The 16246-nt window shown below is 45.7% G+C and overlaps 1 protein-coding gene and 1 pseudogene across 1 annotated transcript in view; one reads left to right on the top strand and one right to left on the bottom strand.

Moving 5' to 3' along the window:
* LOC124594814 overlaps nt 1-16246 on the bottom strand; it is a 90906-nt gene that overhangs the window by 32949 nt on the left and 41711 nt on the right. Inside the window, exons 2-3 of the mRNA XM_047133259.1 lie at nt 12001-12345; nt 971-1184 (exon numbers count right to left, since the gene is read on the bottom strand). Coding sequence (XP_046989215.1) covers nt 971-1184; nt 12001-12345 — 559 coding nt within the window. The remainder of the gene's footprint in view (nt 1-970; nt 1185-12000; nt 12346-16246) is intronic.
* On the top strand, nt 589-706 carry LOC124557934 (annotated as a pseudogene).

The following is a 16246-nucleotide window of genomic DNA, read 5'->3' as shown; positions in this document are numbered from 1 at the left end:
GTAAAGTGTCTGAAACGCAGATCATGCGTAGACCACATTATTCCTAGTATATTGTCTCCACAACCAACTTTCCAGACAGATTACACAGAAGCGTTGCTACCGAGGGTTTATTTGCACAGGTAAATCGGCTACACTTCAATTGGTGTAATCGGTGACTTGATTTTTAAACTTTATGAGAGCGTTATGCACTCTCACTGCTTTAAAGGAGTGTGGGCGTCAGGTTAGTTCTTTGCTTCTTGCCTTTATCTTATTTAATAATTTAATAAATTGTGAATGGATTCCGCAAGTTCCTATGTAATGGTATTTTGTATTGTTTAAATTGTTGTACATTTTGCTGTTATTATAAAATGTGTAATGGATGTTGCTTGTGTTATTTTGAATGATTTTACATTTTGACTCCGAAAAAAGGCACATAAAGTATCTCTAAAACTTTGGGCAGCTTCTTCTCTCGAACGGTCGGGTATCTACGGATAGGTCGAGGCATGTGTCACTCACTTCGACCCCTCTTCCACTGAGCTAAGCTTCTGGAAATTCGCGCTATGGCACTTGACGTGTTCTCCTCTTTAGTTGTAAGCATGCTTGTGCGTCGCCAACGGCCTTGCCGCAGTGGTAACACCGGTTCCCATCAGATCACCGAAGTGAAGTGCTGTCGGACTGGGTGAGCACTTGGATGGGTGACCATCCGGTCTGCCGAGCGCTGTTGGCAAGCGGGGTGCACTCAGCCCTTTTGAGGCAAACTGAGGAGCTACTCGATTGAAAAGTAGTGGCTCCGGTCTCGGAAACTGACATATGGCCGGGAGAGCGGTGTGCTGACCACATGCCCCTCCATATCCGCATCCAGTAACGCCTGTGGGCTGAGGATGACACGGCGGCCAGTTGGTGCCTTTGGGCCTTCATGGTCTGTGCGGGAGGAGTTTAGTTTTAATTTTAATGTTTCTGCGCCTGTGGGTGTGGTTTCACGGCGACTCACCGGCTGCGGGCGAGGTGGGGCTGGGCACGAACTCTGAGTGGCGGCGGCCGAGCTCCCCGCGGCCGTGGCGCTGCTGCTGCTGCTGCCCCCCCGCCGCCCCCGCCGGCCCCGCCGCCCCCGCAGCGCCGGCGCCGGCGCCGTCCAGCGGCTGCACCTCGCACATGCGCTCCCTCGACGGCGTGCGCCACATCTTGAGCCGCACCTTGCGCGCCGCCTGCACACCACCGCACTCCACGGCTTACCGTCTGCACAGCGATCCGGGTAACCTGTTCAGGAACTCGAGAAACGACGGCTTTCGTGACACTGTGTGAGAAGATGGAAACCAACCGCGTTCACAGCTCTGTTGTTTGGAAACAAACACCCACTATTTACTTTCTCTCTGACCCGCTGCATGCTAGATGTCTTGTAATAACATTGTAACAATATTATTGAACCAGAATGATACTTTAATTAATGTTGGTTTAGTGCTGTAGATTATACAGTTGCAATAGGCCTATTCAGCTCTATGGCCATCTTCAGGCTATCTGCAGGGAAATACGCTTTGTTAGCAGTTGCAAACTCATAGCTAATAACAATTTTGTTGATTGTGTGTGGGTACTTATACCTATATTGCATGATGACGCATTCGCTGTCTTATAAAGTTATTTCCACATAAGGAACTTCTGTTACAGCCTAGTTTTATTAATCGTGCAATTTAATTTTCACTTGTGGTTCCGACCGCAGCTAGTGGTCCAGTGGCTAACGTTGCTGCCTCTGGATCAGGGACCGAGCGAGATGGCGTTGTGGCTAGACACTGGACTCGCATTCGGGAGGACGACGGTTCAATTCCGCGTCCGGCCATCCTGATTTAGGTTTTCCGTGATTTCCCTAAATCGCTCCAGGCAAATGCCGGGATGGTTCCTTTGAAAGGGCACGGCCGACTTCCTTCCCCGTCCTTCCCTAATCCGATGAGACCGATGACCTCGCTGTCTGGTCTCCTTCCCCAAACAACCCAACCCCAAACTCTGGATCAGGGGATACCGGGTTCGATTCCCGGCCGGGTGGGGATTTTCTCTGCCCGAGGACTGGGTGTTTGTATTGTCCTCATCATTTCATCATCATCATCATTCGTGACATTGACTCGATTAGACTGTGTAAAGAATTGGACTGTGTAAAAATGGGAAGTTTGTAAGGGCGCTGTTGACCGCGCAGCTGAGCGCCAAACAAACCAAACATCACTTATGATTTCTCTTGTTGCGAAGTTCCAGCTTAGGTCTTTTATCGGTGGTATATACTTTTGTAGTTTTGGCAGCTAGACTGATAATTAATCCAGCGGTGCTGTATGGTTACAATTTGTTTATTCATTTGTCTGTGCATCATAATGATCTATGGGGTGATAGTATAATCTTTGTTATGTTTTCATTTTGTGTATATCTTTGTTTTTATTTTGTTTCGATTATCCAGACTCGAACTATACGATTTCCATAAAGGTATCCATAAATTTTTTGAATCTGACAGTCAAAAACAGTAACAACGAGCACAAATTTGAAATATACGAAAAACTCACAGTGTCGGACAGTATTATTAAGGCAAACTCTTGCCACGCGATAACACACAATACACATAATTTAACACAACGATTAACGTAAATCTACCTTTAAAATATACAGCCAAACAAAAAGAACTCGCAAACCTTACTTATGTAGCTCAACAAAATGGCTTCGATCCATGCACAGGGAGAAAACTATGTGAAAAATGGAATAAACTTAAACACATTAAGATCAATATCGATATGAAGCACAATAAATAAGCACAAAATGAAAGTTCAAATGTATACCGCAAATTTACATAGGACATATACCCGACGAACTGACACATTATTAAGGAAACAACAGTTAAACTCGAGTACAGGACTGAACACAACCTCAACACTGAGCCATTCCGATAAGGCAAAAACACCACTACACACACAATCAGGCAAGTTAAAATCAATTCTAAAGACTGCGATGAATTCTACATAGGACAAACAGGAAGAAACTTTGAGATTAGATACTCAGAGGACTCACAAGGAATAGCGACAAAAACCAATTCCCGTTCTCCAAGCACATAAAAACAGAAAAAAACATGAGGCTGATCACATAACAAACGCAATACATACAGCATAAAAGGGATTTTAAATGAACGTTTCGGAAGAAATCGAAATCTATATACATTCACAGACAGACCCTGAGGAAATATTAAATGAACAAATGGATTTGGAACATAAAATTTATGTAGATAACTTTTTTGAAATAATATTGCTCGATTCCGGATAATCAAAACAAAATAAAAACAAAGATATACACACCACGACGACATAACAAAGATTCTACTACCACGTCACAGATCATTACGATACAAAGACAAATAAATAAATAAAATGTAACCATACAGCATTTCTGGCTTAGCTGTCAAAACTATAATAGTACATACCATCAGTAAAAGATTTAAGCTGACATTTCCCAACAAGAGAAATCATAAGAGAAAATTTAATGAAACTAAGCAGGAACTGAAGTTCCTTATGCGGCAATAAAGCTACAAGACAGCGACAACACCACGATGCAGTATGGATGTCAGTACCAACACTCAGTCAAACGAAATTGTTATTAGCTATAATTATACAACTGCTAACAAAATGTATTTTGCTGCAGGTATCCTGAATATGGTCAGAGAGCTACTTTACAATCTACAGCAATAAAACAACATCAATTCTAACAGCAGTCTGGTTCAATACTATCGCTAAAATGTTGTTACAAATCACCCACTGCCCTCCTCTCTGTCCTGGCCAGGTCTAGTGTCGTCGTTATACAGAGCGTGCATTCGAACGTTACGGTTGAGCGTACCGCGTTTATGACGTCATACCACGCTAATAGCACGTTGGGGAGTCTTTCCGATTGTGCAGTGTCAAGCATGACATTCTGAACGTGCGTTTGAGCGTAGACCAATGCAGAACGACACATGCAAGCCATTTCTTTTCAGTATACAGAGTCGGGGAACGTAGTAATTCAGTTGAAGCCCATACTTGGTGGGTTTCATAGTATAACTTACATCCTGTGAATATTTGCCGTTTCAAAACAACAGAAAATTGTGGATTTCTCGAAAACCCTTAGTTTTAGATGACGGGAAAGGTCATATTGTTGATTAAAGAATTTTCGAATTGTAACTTGCGTGTCGCGAAAGTATGCCGTTTCAAGACAAAGTGGCACTGAAGAGCCATCAAAAACACATTCTTCTTGGTGCGATTTGTTATAATTAGACGTCACTCAATAAAATATTTGCGATTAAAGCTTTCAGAAGACAATAACATACAAGACAGGGTTTTGTCGATTCTTGAGTGTTGATCATCTGTCTGGGATCCATATCAGGTAGGACTGTTAGGGGAGAGAGAAGGTCCAACGAAGAGCGGCTCGTTTCGTCACGGGATTGTTTAGCTGGCGAGAGATCATTACGAAGATGCTAAACAAGCTCCACTGGCAGGCGTTACAAGAGAGGCGCTGTGCATCATGAAGAGATTTACTGTTGAAATTTCGGGACAGCACTTTTCAGTAGGAGTCAGTCAACATATTACTTCCCCCCACATACCTCTCGCATATTGACCACGAGGAGAAAATTCGAGAACTTGGAGCCAATACAGAGGCTTACCGACAATCATTCTTTCACGCACTATTCGAGAGTGGAACAGGGTTGGAGGGACCAGACAGTGATACCCAAACTACCCTTGGCCACACACCATTAGGTCGCTTGCGGAGTATGATGTAGATGTAGATGTGTATTACGGAAGTTGGCTGTAGCGTAAAGAATAGGGACCCAGAGCTACAAAGTGAAGCGTTTTTGTATTTAGTGATGAACTACTGTTCAAATATTGAAATTTAGACCTGAAATTCAGCTTAACGAAATACATAGATTTGTTATCTAAATCGACATATGAAGATTTGTGCCAGATCGGGACTCGAACTCGCGTTTTCCGCTTATAGCGAGAGGTCGCCCTACCATTAAGACTATCCAAGCAAGTTTACAGGACCAACCCACACTTCCATAAGTCACACACCCAACCATTTCTTCTCAGAACAGCTGAACAGAATGGACAGTGTCTTAAAAGGAGGATATAAGATGAACATCAACAAAAGCAAAACGAGGATAATGGACTGTAGTCGAGTTAAATCGGGTGATGCTGCGGGAATCAGATTAGGAAACGAGACACTTAAAGTAGTAAATGAGTTTTGCTATTTGGGGAGCAAAATAACTGATGATGGTCGGAGTAGAGAGGATATAAAATGTAGACTGGCAATGGCAAGGAAAGTGTTTTTGAAGAAGAGAAATTTGTTAACATCGAGTATAGATTTAAGTGTCAGGAAGTCGTTTCTGAAAGTATTTGTATGGAGTGTAACCATGAATGGAAGTGAAACGTGGACGATAAATAGTTTAGACAGGAAGGGAACAGAAGCTTTCGAAATGTGATGCTACAGAAGAATGCTGAAGATTAGATGGGTAGATCACATAACTAATGAGGAGGTATTGAACAGAATTGGAGAGAAGCGAAATTTGTGGCGCATCTTGCTCAGAGGAAGGGATCGGTTGGTAGGGCATATTCTGAGGCACCAAGGGATCACCAATTTAGTATTGGAGGGCAGCGTGGATGGTAAAAACCGTAGAGGGAGACCAAGAGATGAACACACTAAACAGATTCAGAAGAATGTAGGTTGCAGTAAGTACTGGGAGATGAAGAAGCTTGCACAGGATAGGGTAGCATGGAGACCTGCATCAAACCAGTCTCTGGACTGAAGACCACAACAACAACAACAACAACAACAACACTTGCGCTCTCGTGATTCTCGTGATGGTTTTAGAATTTAAACAAAGAGAAATAATACTCAATCATTGTCTTTTTATTTTTATTTATTTATTTGTTTTTTGACACAGGCCGATCTTCACCTTATATATATTTTTATATTTGATGACGAACTACCTGCCTCACATTACAGGTATAAATTTCAATACTTGAAATCTGCAAGGGAAACAGGAGAGGTAATAATCTATGAGGAGAAATAGATAGGTGTGTGACATACTTAAGTGTGGGTCAATCCGGGGAACTTGCTTGGATAACCTTAGTGGTAAAGCGACTGCTCGCGATAGGCGGGGTATCACGGTTCGTGTCCAGGATCGAGACAAACTTTCATATTTTGGTTCACGTAGTACATCTACACTCCTGGAAATGGAAAAAAGAACACATTGACACCGGTGTGTCAGACCCACCATACTTGCTCCGGACACTGCGAGAGGGCTGTACAAGCAATGATCACACGCACGGCACAGCGGACACACCAGGAACCGCGGTGTTGGCCGTCGAATGGCGCTAGCTGCGCAGCATTTGTGCACCGCCGCCGTCAGTATCAGCCAGTTTGCCGTGGCATACGGAGCTCCATCGCAGTCTTTAACACTGGTAGCATGCCGCGACAGCGTGGACGTGAACCGTATGTGCAGTTGACGGACTTTGAGCGAGGGCGTATAGTGGGCATGCGGGAGGCCGGGTGGACGTACCGCCGAATTGCTCAACACGTGGGGCGTGTGGTCTCCACAGCACATCGATGTTGTCGCCAGTGGTCGGCGGAAGGTGCACGTGCCCGTCGACCTGGGACCGGACCGCAGCGACGCACGGATGCACGCCAAGACCGTAGGATCCTACGCAGTGCGGTAGGGGACCGCACAGCCACTTCCCAGCAAATTAGGGACACTGTTGCTCCTGGGGTATCGGCGAGGACCATTCGCAACCGTCTCCATGAAGCTGGGCTACGGTCCCGCACACCGTTAGGCCGTCTTCCGCTCACGCCCCAACATCGTGCAGCCCGCCTCCAGTGGTGTCGCGACAGGCGTGAATGGAGGGACGAATGGAGACGTGTCGTCTTCAGCGATGAGAGTCGCTTCTGCCTTGGTGCCAATGATGATCGTATGCGTGTTTGGCGCCGTGCAGGCGAGCGCCACAATCAGGACTGCATACGACCGAGGCACACAGGGCCAACACCCGGCATCATGGTGTGGGGAGCGATCTCCTACACTGGCCGTACACCACTGGTGATCGTCGAGGGGACACTGAATAGTGCACGGTACATCCAAACCGTCATCGAACCCATCGTTCTACCATTCCTAGACCGGCAAGGGAACTTGCTGTTCCAACAGGACAATGCACGTCCGCATGTATCCCGTGCCACCCAACGTGCTCTAGAAGGTGTAAGTCAACTACCCTGGCCAGCAAGATCTCCGGATCTGTCCCCCATTGAGCATGTTTGGGACTGGATGAAGCGTCGTCTCACGCGGTCTGCACGTCCAGCACGAACGCTGGTCCAACTGAGGCGCCAGGTGGAAATGGCATGGCAAGCCGTTCCACAGGACTACATCCAGCATCTCTACGATCGTCTCCACGGGAGAATAGCAGCCTGCATTGCTGCGAAAGGTGGATATACACTGTACTAGTGCCGACATTGTGCATGCTCTGTTGCCTGTGTCAATGTGCCTGTGGTTCTGTCAGTGTGATCATGTGATGTATCTGACCCCAGGAATGTGTCAATAAAGTTTCCCCTTCCTGGGACAATGAATTCACGGTGTTCTTATTTCAATTTCCAGGAGTGTATATCTGTTAGAGCTAAGCTGAATGGCAAGTGTAAAAGTGAAGTGTGATGTTTAGCTGATTCGCTCGAACTTCTTTTTTTTTTTTTTTTTTGCTCACCTTCACGTTCTGTAATCTGTAATAGGTTCTGAGACATTCTTATTAATACTCGATGTTATGTAAATGTCAGTGCCTTCTCTCTCACGAGTGAGTTTGTTTGATTGGTTTTATCTACGAGAGGGCTTGTACGACATGTAATACGATATTCTGTAGTTTCTTGTTTAGTCTTGTATTTCACATGTTCTAAAGAGTATGCTACTGAATAGAAACAATGATCAAGTCAGAATGACCTTAGTATGTTACTAAAAAGTGAGAAGATTATTGTAAATTTGTACAGGAATTCTTGTAAGCTGTTATCCTTACCGAATGGACAAGGGACTTTCCTTATTATTTTATACTGAAGTTTTTATTTATGTACACTACAGACAAAACAACATGACTAGTATATGTGCGTTTTAATAGAGCCAACATAGGAATTTACACCCGTCCCTAAATATCAGTCAACCACACGCTATTTAAATCATGTATAATTTGGTAATAAAAAAGAAAAAATCAATTACATCAATAATTAAATTCAAAAGGCACTAAATCGATGGCAAAAGTGCCTGGAAGCAAGACAGTGCTTACTAGACTGGAAGAAATTACTCGGTCAGTGGAGAAAAACTACACATAAATTATTAAAGAAAACTTACAAATGCAAGAAATAAAACACATAGTTGAGGGCGAGCAAGAGAGATACTGTCTAATGACGGCACTCAGCAATAGAACGAAACAGTTTATATTAGCAGCTGCGTGGATGTATCGGTGATTCGATTGCAGTTGCCATTACGAGTGGCCATCGTAGTTTCAGATGGTCAGATTGTCGCAACTAGCGGGCAACAAGGTCATGGATTGATTCTCCGACTAACCTATATTATCAGATCGACTTCTTGGTAACTATAGGACCCAGTTAACTATCTTCAAATGGTACCTAAGAGGTAGGACCTAGCAGTTTGGTCTGACTACCAGCCACGGAAATGCGTCTTGACTACAGCATAACTCGGGTATGAATGAGGCACAGCTTTTGCTGTTGGACTATTCAACACCACGGGGTTCGAAAAAAACGGTGGACTGCAAGGAAGCATCTGCTTTTCATGGCCAACCTAACAGTGTTCATTCGAACAGTTTTAGACAGGCCACAAAGTTAGGTTGGCTAGCACCACCTGCTTCTGACGGTCAGAATGGCATCTCTGACGCCAACGGTATACCCATGCTCGAATGAGCGCTCAAACTAAGTACTAAGGACACCCTTGCAACGGAAAACATCATCTTGGCTAAATCTGCCAACTTTTGAATGTTAATAACCACAACCTGCAAAATTGACGGACATTAATCTTACACTGTGACATAATCACTGCCTACTTACTGTCCCCAGTCTGCCCTCACAACACACACGAAATCAGAAACAAAGTACAGTGAACACTCTACACTCTAAGAAAAAAAGAAAAGAAAACGCCGGCCGGGGTGGCAGAGCAGCTCTAGGAGCTACATTCTGGAACCGCGCGACATCTACGGTCACAGGTTCGAATCCTGCATCGGGCATGGATGTGTTTGATGTCCTTAGGTTAGTTAGGTTTAAGTACTTCTAAGTTCTAGGGGACTGATGACCATAGATGATAAGTCCCATAGTGCTCAGAGCCATTTGAACCATTTGAACCAATAACGCGTTGGTCCACCTCTAGCCCTTACGCAAGCAGTTATTCGGCTTGGCATAGATTGATAGAGTTGTTAGATGCCCTCCTGAGGGATATCGTGCCAAATTCCGTCCAATTGGTAATCGGGATTCAGTTCGAAGCGCCACTCATTCAGTGTGATAATCATCCCTAAATCCTCTTATCGTGACGCCCACAGCCTAGTCTGCCACTCTGTACGCTGTGGCACGTTAAAAGTGGGAGTGACGGCGTTTTAAATTTGGAGGTAGGGAAGGGAGACTAACAAATAATGAGCGCGACCTTTCCCACACTCTCTCCACAAAAAAAGCGAACCTCGAATCCAGGCCTGAGTACTTCTGGATAAAATACAGCTGTTAGACTACGACGACTGATATGGTTAAATATTGTAGTGAATCGATGTAGAGCTACACTGTCTGATCAGAAGTATCTGGATATCCCTCTGTAATGCGGACTTGACCGCTAGACGTCAGGAGAAGAGCAACCCGCCAGTGTAAAAGGAGGCGGGGAGGAGTGCAGTGCCGGCCGTTGTGACCGAGCGGTTCTAGGCGCTTCATTCTGGAACCGCGCAACCGCTATGGTCGCAGGATCGAATCCTGCCTAGGGCATGGATGTCTGTGATGTCCCTAGGTTAGTTAGGGTTAAGTAGTTCTAAATTCTAGGGGACTGATGACCTCAGATGTTAAGTCTCATAGTGCTCAGAGCCATTTGAACCATTTTTGAGGAGTGCTGTGTTGCCGGTAGAGACGCAGTAACAGCACAACGCGTCAGCCAGGAAAGTTCATTGACTTCGAACGTTGAGTAATCATTGAATGTCTCCTGAGTAAGAAATTCATGAGGAACATTTCAATAGTTCCAAAGCGGCCCGATTCGACTGTTGGTGACGCGATTGTGAAGTGGAAACGATAAGGAACAACCGTAGTTAAATCAAGATCAGGCAAACCTCTTGTACTGACAGGGATCGTTGAATATTGCGAAGAGTGACTGAAAGGAAAACGACGTGAAATCAACGGATCGAATCAGTCGTGAGTTAGAAAATGCTATGGACCGCCCAACTAGCACAGTAACTGTACGTAGAGAGTTCAAAAGAATGGGGTAGAATGGTCGAGCAGCTCCTCAGAAGAAACACATTTCTGTAGACACTGCCAAGCAATGCTTGAGATGGTGTAAAGAACGACGCCACTGCACAGCGAATGACTGGAAACGAGTGACTGGGAGTGATGAGTCATTCTGTACCCTGTGGGAATTCGGTTAAAGGATTTGGGTTGGCGACTGGCGCCGAGAGTGATGTACAGAGGAGGTAGTGTTGTGGTATAATAGAGTTTTCTGTTGTTACTGGCTCTGTTATTGTGCTTAAGAGCACAATGAATGCGGAAGGATATGAAAAAGTTTCACAGCATTATGTACTGCGTACAGTAGAGGAACAGTTCAAAGAGGTCGATTGTTTGTATCGGGCATGAATTGCACCTTGTCATAAGGCAGCACCTGTGAAGCAAAGAAGTGTTGGAAGAAAACATTCCCGAAATGGGCTGTCGTGCCCCGAATGCCGAACTGAACCCAATCGAATATCTTTGGGACGGATTAGAAAGTCGACTTCACTCGAGATACCAGCATCCAACCTTCTCTGGTTCTGGCTCTTGGGGGATAATAGGCAGCCATTCCTACATAGACATTCAGATGCGTTGTAGACAATGTCTCCCGTAGGGTTCAAGCCGTCACAAAAGCGAAGGTGGACAAACCCGTATTTACGTGTACTAATAGGTGTCCAGATACCGGGTGATCAAAGAGTCAGTATAAATTTGAAAACGTAATAAACCACGGAATAATGTAGATAGAGAGGTAAAAATTGACACACATGCTTGGAATGACATGGGGTTTTACTAGAACAAAAAAAAAAGTTCGCAAAATGTCCGTCATATGGCATTGGGCAGCAAAACTGCTACCGTGACGGGTGAGAGGTGCGCCGATATGTTACACAATCGCATCATCACCAGCCAGGTGATAAACACCTGCTGGAACGTACGATGTTTATGCAGGATGGCGCTCCACCCCATATTGCTAGACGCGTGAAATATCTCCTGCGCGCGTCGTTTGGTGATGATCGTGTGCTCAGCCGCCACTTTCGTCATGCTTGGCGCCCCAGGTCCCCAGACCTCAGTCCGTGCGATTATTGGCTTTGGGGTTACCTGAAGTCGCAAGTGTATCGTGATCGACCGACATCTCTAGGGATGCTGAAAGACAACATCCGACGCCAATGTCTCACCATAACTCCGGACAGGCTTTACAGTGCTGTTCACAACATTATTCCTCGACTACAGCTATTGTTGAGGAATGATGGTGGACATATTGAGAATTTCCTGTAAAGAACATCATCTTTGGTTTGTCTTACTTTGTAATGCTAATTATTGCTATTCTGATCAGATGAAGCGCCATCTGTCGGACATTTTTTGAACTTTTGTATTTTTTTTGGTTCTAATAAAACCCCATGTCATTCCAAGCGTGTGTGTCAATTTGTATATCTCTATCTACATTATTCTGTGATTTATTCAGTTTTCAAATTTATACTGACTTTTTGATCACCCGGTACTTTTGATCAGATACGAGTACGTGGAAAATAGGCTTCAACGTGCACGCGTTGTTACCTTGATCTCGGCGATGTCGTCCATGATGTCGAGCTGTAAGTTGAACTGCGAGCCGGTGCCTGTGCCGGTGGCCGGGGGCCGTGGCGGGATGCTGGAGGCGGAGTCCCTGCGGCCGGGCAGAACCCGCGGGGGCGGCCCTCCGGCGCCGGGGAAGGCGGCGATGCTCTCGCGGCGGCCGCGCCCGAACAGGATGGAGGGGGGCGGCGCGCGCGAGATGGTCACCACCGAGTGGCGGCGGCCGCCGGGCGCGGGGGCGGCCGTCTGTGACAGCGTCGCCAGGAAGGCAGCCTCCCGCGCCGCCACCGCCCCCGTGCTCTCCACGCCGTGCTCCGACAGTCGCCGCACCTGCCGGCAACCGCGGCACTCGCTCACCACACCGCTGCAGTCAGTTCGCGGCGAATGGAGTGGAACAACTGTGAAGCTCCTGGGGTATATGCATTCTTCCCTAACATCAAGTGGCGATTGAGGATGAAACACGTCAGTCACAGCCGGGGCACAGTTCGTTTCCTAACCAGCCCAGGCCACACCTCAATCATTTGCTACTTGTAAACCACAGAAGGCTGGTTGTTTTCAGGTGACGTCTTCGGGTGCACCGCCGGTCCAGTGAGGCGTTTAACCTTCAGGGCGTAGTTCTGTCCGTAAGTGGTTCTGTCATGTTTTGGCGATGTTTCCCGTAAAATGACTTGGCTCTACTCAGGACTTGGTGACAACGTGTTCCCGTTCCTTCTACATCTTCAAGATGCATGTGCTGTGGACACTCTCGGCTTCTAAGACATAAACTGCAGCGTTTACATGCCTGCGTCGTTTGTCGAACACTTAGGAAATCTATCGAAACTCTAATGGCCCGCTAAACCACCCGATCTCAGTCTCATACACACATCTGAGACTGTTTGGAACAGAAGATCTACGGGATCTAACCTTCAACGAGTGCCTGGAGGTGATACTGCATACCTGGAGAAACTTTTAGACTCTCCGAGTTGAGACCATTGTCAAGGCTAGAGACGGTGTCACACGGTATTATCGAGATGTCCCTAAAGACGAGCATTTTTTTTATCCTGTGTGTTTGCTGTTGCTGTTGTTATGCTCTTCAGTCCGAGGGCTGGCTTCACGCGCTCTCCACTCTATCCTTTGTAACGCTCTTTTTCTCCGAATAACTACTCCAACCTACACACTTCCTAATCTGCTTACTCTTTTCGTCTCCCTCTACTATTTTAACCCCCAACCTTCCCTCCAGTACAAGCCGGCCGGTGTGGCTGAGCGGTTCTAGGCACTTCAGTCTGGAACCGCCTTGACCGCTACCGTCGCAGGTTCGAATCCTGCCTCGGGCATGGATGTGTGTGATGTCCTTAGGTTATTTAGGTTTAAGTAGTTCTAAGTTCTAGGGAACTAATGACCTCAGGTGTTAAGTCCCATAGTGCTCAGAGCCATTTGAACCTCCAGTACTGAATTGGTGATCCCTTCAGTCTCAGAATGTGTCTTATCAACCGATCCCTTCTTTTAGTCACCAAACGAGATGGAGCAGTGGTTAGCACACCGGACTCGTATTCGGGAGGACGACGGTTCAAACCCGTCTCCGGCCATCTTGATTTAGGTTTTCCGTGATTTCCCTAAATCGTTTCAGGCAAACGCCGGGATGGTTCCTTTGAAAGGGCACTGCCGATTTCCTTCCCAATCCTTCCCTAATCCGAGCTTTTGCTCCGTCTCTAATGACCTCGTTGTCGACGGGACGTTAAACACTACTCTCCTCCTCCTTCTTTTAGTCAAATTGTGTCACAAATTTCATCCCTCCACAATTCCATTAAGCAACTCCTGATTATTTACGTGATCTACCCATCTAATCTTCAGCATTCGTCTGTAGCGCCACATTTCCAAAGCTTCTACTCTCTTCTTGTCTAAACTGTTTCTCGTCCATGTCCCACTTCCGTTCGTGGATACACCCCAGACAAATAAACTTTCTGACACTTAAGTCTGTATCCGATGTTAAAAAATTTCTCTTCTTCAGAAATTCTGTTTGGCCATTTCCAGTCAATACTTTATATCCTGTATATTTCGGCCACAGTCAGTTATTCATCCCAAATAGAAAAATTCGTCTACTACTTCAAGTGTCTCGTTTTCTAATCTATTTCCTTCAGCATCGATTGATTTAATTCGACTACAGTCCATTATCCTCGTTTTGCTTTTGTTGATCTTCAACTTATATTTTTCTTTCAAGACACTGTCCATTCCTTTCAGCTGATCTCTTAAGTCCTTTGCTGTTTCTGACAAATACAGCGACACTGGTAAACCCCAAAGTTTTTATTTTTTTCTCCCTGAACTTTAATTCCTACTCCAAATCTTTCTTTGCCTTCCTTTACCGCTTGCTCAACTTACGGACTGAATAACACCAGGGATAGGTCACAACTCTGTCTCACTTTCTTCTCACCCACTGCTTCTCTTTCATACCCCTTGCCACTTATAATCATAAACGTAGGTTTGTCTATCTTCTAAGACAAATCGTAGGGTCAGTAAATCGTAGGGTCAGTACTGCCTCGCGTGTTTCTTCATTTCTCCGGAATCCAAACGGATTGTCCCCGAGGTCTACTCTTCAAAATGTTCAAAATGTGTGTGAAATCTTATGGGACTTAACTGCTAAGGTCATCAGTCCCTAAGCTTACACACTACTTAACCTAAATTATCCTAAGGACAAACACACACACCCATGCCCGAGGGAGGACTCGCACCTCCTCCGGGACCAGCCGCGCAGTCCATGACTGCAGCACGTGAGACCGCTCGGCTAATCCCGCTCGGCGGTCTGCTTCTGCAAGTTTTCCATTCTTCTGCAAATAATTCATGTTAGTATTTTGCACCCATGATTTATTAAACTAACTATTCGTAATATTCACACCTGTTCGCAACTGCTTTTCTTTGGAATTGGAATTATTGCATTTTTCTTCAAGTCTGATGGTATTTCGCCTGTTTCCTACATCTTGCACAGCATGTGGAATAGTTTTTTCCTGCATGGCTCTCCTAAGGCTATCAGTAGTTTTGTGTTTACTATCTTACGAAAAACTAGTGGGGTACCACTCGCATCGCCGCAGTACTTGGCGGTAGAAAACCCGTAAATACGTTTCTTCTGAAGAGGGCACACGGGACAAAGATGCCCTCTCTGGGAACTTACAAGGAAAGAGGGGTCCGAGAGTTTCTAAAAAAGGTTCAAATGGTTCAAATGGCTCTGAGCACTATGGGACTCAACTGCTGTGGTCATAAGTCCCCTAGAACTTAGAACTACTTAAACCTAACTAACCTAAGGACATCACACACATCCATGCCCGAGGCAGGATTCGAACGTGCGACCGTAGCGGTCGTGCGGTTCCAGACTGTAGCGCCTTTAACCGCTCGGCTACTCCGGCCGTCTTCTAAATAAGGAAGTGAATGGCCAGTTCATTGAGGGAGGACTCTGGATTCATCAGATTACATCGCCTATGCAGCTCAGATACCAGCAACTTCTGCTTCCACCTACTACCAACAGCCTCTGGGCAGTGCAAGTCGCTGCATGATGACCGTTGCTGGACACTAAAGTTCCCTTCCTGCTTACAGGTATTTCTCGTAAACAGTATTTAAGATCGCAACCTCACCGAATTTCCAATATTTACATCGTTGGTATGACGCTGCTCCTGATTTAAGTGGCCTTTTTAGGTGTATCAGTAGCGTACATTTATCACCCTGACCACTGTCTACATGATGGCCAGGTCCTGCAGAAAGTGTCATCACATCTGTCTCTATGCTGTTCATTTTTGGAACACAACCTGCGACCATCTTAGAGACAGAGGTGATGACGCTTTTGCAGGACCTGACCATCATTTTGCAGGATAATGGTCAAGCACGTACAGTGCAAGCTGTTAGTGATTTGTTTGACTGATGGGGCTGCTAAATCCTATACCACCTACTGCACTCCCCTGACTTAAGCCCTCGTGAGTTCAACTCGATTCCTAAACTGAAGGAAACACTTCACGGCATTCGCTTCAGAACTGCTGCAAATTCGTCGGGTAACAGACCGCGCCGCTCGAACTGTCATCAGAACCGACACTGCTAAGAGTATCCTACGACTTCCACATCGCTGGCAACGGGTTATACACAATGCTGGTGACTACTCTGAAGGTCAGTAAAACTTTGAAACACCTATATATTTTGTACGAGCTATAAATAAATAGCTGCCACTATTAAACTTCCAACCCTCGTATATACAAAGTGATTCGATGATGATGTT

This window comes from Schistocerca americana, chromosome 1, assembly GCF_021461395.2.
Source record: "Schistocerca americana isolate TAMUIC-IGC-003095 chromosome 1, iqSchAmer2.1, whole genome shotgun sequence".
In the NCBI taxonomy this organism is placed as follows: Eukaryota; Metazoa; Arthropoda; class Insecta; order Orthoptera; family Acrididae; genus Schistocerca; species Schistocerca americana.
The sequence above is the reverse complement of the archived record's forward strand: the minus strand, read 5'-3'. Positions and strand labels throughout refer to the sequence as shown.